The sequence below is a fragment of the Saccoglossus kowalevskii genome, chromosome 10 (assembly GCF_978046115.1).
Source record: "Saccoglossus kowalevskii chromosome 10, keSacKowa6.1, whole genome shotgun sequence".
Taxonomy (NCBI): domain Eukaryota; kingdom Metazoa; phylum Hemichordata; class Enteropneusta; family Harrimaniidae; genus Saccoglossus; species Saccoglossus kowalevskii.
The window spans coordinates 35,133,416-35,139,415 of record NC_140650.1 but is presented as its reverse complement, the minus strand read 5'-3'; the positions used below and the strand labels follow the sequence as shown (position 1 = coordinate 35,139,415).

Sequence of the window (6,000 nt, the reverse complement as noted above, 5' to 3'; positions counted from 1 at the left end):
ATGATGAATGTATGTTCAAGATAGAGATGGACATGAACGTATAGATGTCAATTCATAAGTCCTCGTTTTGGAATAACATCTGACAGGAGACTAATAAACTATTGCTAATGGTATAACATCATAATTAGTGTTCATATATAACTCAGGGCTCATACTTACATGTAACCTGTTTTGATGTTCGCATCAGACTTGGGATATGTACAGTTGGGCACAGACCCAGTACTGATTCAGTCGTTTCCCAAAAGACTTTAGTGACTGGTCAAAAGTTTAGAAATCTTTCAATTATAATAACCTGCTGAATATTTAGGTGGTTGAATATTCAGAGTATATGAAATTTGTTATTAAGATGCCTAGGTTGGTCACAAAGTAAAAGTTTGATTGTAATCAATGAAGTGTGGATGAATAATGGATGTTGTATAGATAATATATCATTGTAATATTTTTTTCAAAGTTTGAAGTACTTTATTTAAAAGGTCTTTTTCAATATAAAGTTGACCAATGAGCATAAAGACATTCAGAATTTTATCTTCTTTCGTTTCAAAGCATTGAAGTCCCCTTCTTGTGTTCCCAGCATCTGATAAAGTTCTTTTACTTTTCTTTTTCTTTCAACATCTCTGAAATAAAGAATACAATATTTTGTATTTTAATGCATTCAAAGAGTTAATGTAAGCAAGGGCAAAGACAATATCGTAATTTTATCTCTCAGGAGCATGTGATTATGTATAAAGTGACCAAGTTTAAACAAAGCCAATTCATGTGACTTTTCTGTTTAAAAAAACAATTCATGTGACTTTTCTGTTTAAAAAAAACAATTCATGTGACTTTTCTGTTTAAAAAAACAATCCATGTGACTTTCTGTTTAAAAAAAACAATCCATGTGACTTTCTGTTTAAAAAAGGCAAGTCATGTTATACATGGTAACAAATATCTCACCTTTCAAGCTGTTCTTCTATTTTCTGTCTTGCTAAGAACTGTGTATCCTTTCGAATTTCTCTTATTGCTCCTTTCATCTCTCTTCTGTGTTTGCTGATAAGTTTCTGTTTTTCATTTTGTGTTCTGCTTTGTGCTTTTCTTTTTGTGTCTAAATTATAACTATAGAAAAAGATAATTACTTATAGAAATAATATTAAATATCTAACACTTAATTTGCATATCATTAACATATGTATATTATTTTTTTTTATAACACTACACTTCAAGATCACAATATATGTTTAAGGTAGAATAATCTTAAAAATTATAATATTTGCAATAAACATGGCAACCAGACACTTCACAACAATATATTTGAAGTAGACCTTACAAATTTGGAGGGAATAGGGCTGCCATTGATTGTTTTTCCTCTCTTATTCAAAATGACTGCCAGTTTGGTCTTTTATCATTTTGGGATTATTTAAAACTATAATTACTATGGTTAGTACATGAAGATTGGTGACACATTCCTCTTTTGCTCATTGTTTAATGAGCTTGTACTGAAATGTTGATTATAATTGTCAGAAGTAGTTCTTCGGTTATAACATAACCAATGTTATACTACCAAATTTTAATTACTATAGAACATTTTGAAAATGATTTTGTCATTATAGTTTGTATTGTTTGTATTAAATACATTTAAAGTATTATAATATATCTTTATTTTCACCATTTAAGACGTTGAGAAAATGTGTATTTTTGTATTGTTTATTCATATTTAAGTGATAGACCATTACCTGTCCTTGTACACCACATGGAATCGTGACATACATGTATACACATGCACATGCACATAAGAAAGTACACATATCGAGCACTGGATCGGTCATGATTCAGAATACCATTAAAATATTTATGCACCATTTAAATAATTTTACACCTCTCTGAGTTTTAATTCTGTTTGTTTTTAGATGTGTTTTTGCATTATTTAGAAATGTGATCTCCTAATTTTGCCAAGTACTGTTATAATAATGTATCATAAGAAATGCATTTCATTTCCTTAGAATTAAACAATAATTCATTTCATCTTTGGATGTCCTGAACAAATACATCATAAATATGGTATGTAGCAAATATATGCACATCTAGCATTGGTCACATAAGGACTTTCGGCCAACCATCTGTACATTTAAGATATTATATTCTTATACCCTTTATATACCAGATATTTCTATTTCTCAATAGATGTACATATAGAATCTAGACAAAGTAGTTGCCTACCATTAAAATAAAACATATGGTCAGGTTTTTTGATATTATGCTGCTGTTCAGAAAACACACATGTAACTATGGTTACCAAACTACTGTAAAACATTATCTAACTTTGCTCATCAGTAATTTCACAAATTTAAAAGAAAGTATATGATGAGAGTGTTGGCACTTTAACTAAAATAAGATTCTTGTAATTTGTGAATTGATTTAAAATGGTATATAGCTATTCCACAGGTCAAAATAAATAATTATTTGACACATTTCAAACAAATATATATACATGTATTATCTGAAATCTACATTGTGGCATGACATTATTATTATTTCATCTAATTAACATATCTCAATTTCTATAAATAATAACAATCACTTACTCTTCTATAATTTTGGGTTCATATAATTTAATAGACTGTGGTTTTTTCTTTTCTCTTCTTAGAAAATCTCGCGATTTCTTGTCTTGGTTTGATAATAATGACTGTAAATTTGTTACTTTGTTCTGTGAATAAAAATAAAAATAAACATTGTGTTGAATAACTTGTATTTATGTGCTTTTTGCTATTTGGAGAGGGAGTTTGAGAAGATAACACCACACCCGAATCTTTCTATTTATTGGACAATCAACAAATAATAATTTTTAGAGTAGGTCTAATTGTTTTAGATAATTACCCTGGTAATTCGTTTTTGCAAAAGATGTCAGTGGAAGCATAAAATTTCAAACAGAAAGTGAGAAAAGTGGAAACAAAAGTTATAAATATTCAAATGTGTAACTATAGTTTTATTTCTCATTATTAAAACATCTTGGTAGAGTTGTAGCATGTGAATGTGGACAGTTTCTGTCACATAGTTGAATTGCTAGTTCTACCGCTGTCCAGTAGTTTCCAAGGCTAGTGGAATTCAAATTTGAGTTAATGATATGAACTCAGAAGAAACTAAATCATCAACTGCTTAAATTTACTGTTCTTACCTTTATTTGGTCTAAATATTTGTCAACCTCTAATTCACTGAGAATTGATAAAATGAATGTAAATATTTCCTTGTAACATGGCAGGTCTTGATAAAGCTCAGCAAACTCATGTATAAGACTCAGACATGTATTCATAATACTGACACGAAATGAATCAGAGTTACAATTATCTTGACTGTTGTCTGCAAACATATCAGACAAGCTGATTCTGGCAACATCTTTTTGGCTGAAATGTGATAGAAAAAAATTCAAATACTCCAATGAGAACATGAGAAATGTTACAAAAAATGATGATGATGGATGATGATGTGGAAGATGAAGAAAAAGAATTGTTCAATTAAAGTATTTAAGAAATAGCTATTCAGATCAGAAGTTTGCAGAGATGTTCAGAACACCTTTGTTCAATTGATAAAAGTGTTTAAATCACATATTCAGATAATAGACAGAGGTTCAGATGATGAAGGTATTCGATTGAAATTTGTTCAATTGACAACATGCTAATTTATTGCAGAAATGTTCAGTTAACAAATGTGTTTTATTATTTGACTATTATTTGATTTCATATTTTTTTCGTCTTGAGTTAAGATTTACATACAATGTGACTGTAAGAGTTACTGACCTTGTCTTTTCTGTGTCCTCAAGTACAAGTATATGTGAGTATTTACTAAATGGTTTAAATGGAGGTATAACTGGATAGAGTTTACTGTTCGACTTCTGAACTGATAAAAATAGTACGCCATACAGATAGTTGACAACCTCTGGGACATATCTTTTAGATAGTGACACATACTGAAATGAAACAAACCCTTATCAATGAGTACAGCTAGTGCCAGCAAGAATGTGTCAAGGCTGTGAAAATTTCAATTAAATTACACATAATTCTAGCAGCATTACAATGATACAATCAGAAGATTTAATCCTTAGTGCATGTTTTCTGTTTTAACTTCTGGCATGTATTTAGTCAGATATCTTACATTAAGCAGGGAAGTGCAAGGTTTGTAAATTTGTCTTTAAAGTCTTTACTGAATTGGGTGCAAGTTCAAATTTTGAAACCCATATAACTTGGGAACCAAATAAAGTATCTCTCCAATAATAATTTGATGAGTATGTACAGTTTTGTATTGTATTTCCTACAAAATATATAAATTTGACATAAAATAGACACTGCTTTTTTTTGCTATTTGTTTAGGACATGCAGTTTTATGAAAATACAAGATGGCTACTGTGAAGTTTTAATACAATAGGGCAAAAATGCAAAAATAGGGAAAGAAGACACCATCTTTACATTGAGAAGTCAAAGCTGCTAAAAATACAGCATTTCTGAAAAAATTAAACTTACCTGGAAGAACAGATTGCAAACAAACAAACCAACAGCAACGTCATGGCAACATGTCGGCTGACAATGTGTCAATACTTGACTCATAAATAAGACTGTTGGCGTGACAACAGAGTGACGAAAATCAGATGTCGGGAAAAGGATGGAAACCAACTTGAAATACAGTAGCTGAAAAATATAATGTCTGTTAGGAAGTAAAATGGTAAACAAACAAATAAACAAGCCAGTAGTTTCTTGGCTGACATAATGTATACCACTGTAAATGTTTGGTTGGTAAACTTGGTATGATCATGAACATGAATAATTAATTAATTAAGATAATGAGCTGAGAAACAATTTCAGATTATTCAATAATAGATGATGCAAAATATAACAGACCTCAGCACAAATCATCGGTAGTCCATTTATTTATTGAATAGACCACATACTTATATAAGGTGGATATCATATTTATTGCCAAATCAATCAATACGCAAATAAATTACAAATTAAGTAAATTACCGGTAACGAGAATCGCAGCCCATCCGAGATGGTGAAGAATGGCAATGGTTGTGGAATGTAATTTTGTGGTCTATTTAATAGACAAAATAGACTAGCACTTTTATGGTTTATGTTGATAGACTACATACTACTCTTGCAGGCACCGAAGTGGGCTGCATTTCTAGGCAAGTCTCAGGTAGATCTCTGAGTGAGTAAGTGTATAATGAGTGGCAGATAGAGCACACACCAAGAGTCATCAAAGAATACATTACACGTGACCTGATGGTTGAATTAACACTACTGTCCTACAAGAACATTGTGGTAGCCAAGCCGAGCAACGCACACCCATAAAAAGTAATTTTTGGCTGTTGAGAGGATGTCAACTTAACTTCATCAAACAAATTGTTCACAAAAATAATTGGCAGTGTACAAGAAGAATTTGAAAATATCCTTTTTACCGAAAACTACTAAAACAAAAATATTTGCCAAAAACGGAGGATAAATGATATCGGCATGAAATGAACACAAAAGCTGATAAAGGTCCACCCAACATACTTAATATAAACTAAGAGTTAATACCATGTCCAATCCAGGGTATTTTCGCTTGTTTTTCTTTTCACACAGATCATCAAATTCTTCATAGCGTTCCACAATGCTTGCTTGCATAGTCTCAGCAGCTTTTATAGGTGAGTTCTGACACAACTCATACAAATGCCTGTTAGAAAGTAAACTAAACAATAAATTAACCGTAAAATCTGTATTAGAAGCCGCATCCCTAATAGAAGTCGCACCTATTCTTTTTGAATAATTGAGAACCAAAAATTCATCATTTCTCATATGTGTAGATGCTCTAATAGAAGCCGCATTCCCTCTGTTGCATTGTACCATTTTAATAGAAGCCGCGGTTTCTAATACAGATTTTACAGTAGTCAAGTATGCACTCAAACAGTACGCCCTCGCATCAACCTCACTGTGCTGTATTCCTTCAAACACAGTTACCATGACTACAATTATGGAGAATTTCAATAAATAAATA

General features: G+C 31.0%; 1 protein-coding gene across 1 annotated transcript in view; it reads right to left on the bottom strand.

Annotated features, from left to right (window-relative positions):
• Nucleotides 1-439: 439 nt before the first annotated feature.
• Nucleotides 440-6,000, bottom strand: part of LOC100368659 (nucleolar protein 14-like) — a 20,580-nt gene continuing 15,019 nt past the window's right edge. The window contains exons 14-20 of the mRNA XM_002742384.4: nucleotides 5,544-5,679; nucleotides 4,488-4,652; nucleotides 3,768-3,937; nucleotides 3,149-3,374; nucleotides 2,559-2,680; nucleotides 934-1,092; nucleotides 440-614 (exon numbers count right to left, since the gene is read on the bottom strand). Coding sequence (XP_002742430.1) covers nucleotides 515-614; nucleotides 934-1,092; nucleotides 2,559-2,680; nucleotides 3,149-3,374; nucleotides 3,768-3,937; nucleotides 4,488-4,652; nucleotides 5,544-5,679 — 1,078 coding nt within the window. The 3' untranslated portion in view covers nucleotides 440-514. The remainder of the gene's footprint in view (nucleotides 615-933; nucleotides 1,093-2,558; nucleotides 2,681-3,148; nucleotides 3,375-3,767; nucleotides 3,938-4,487; nucleotides 4,653-5,543; nucleotides 5,680-6,000) is intronic.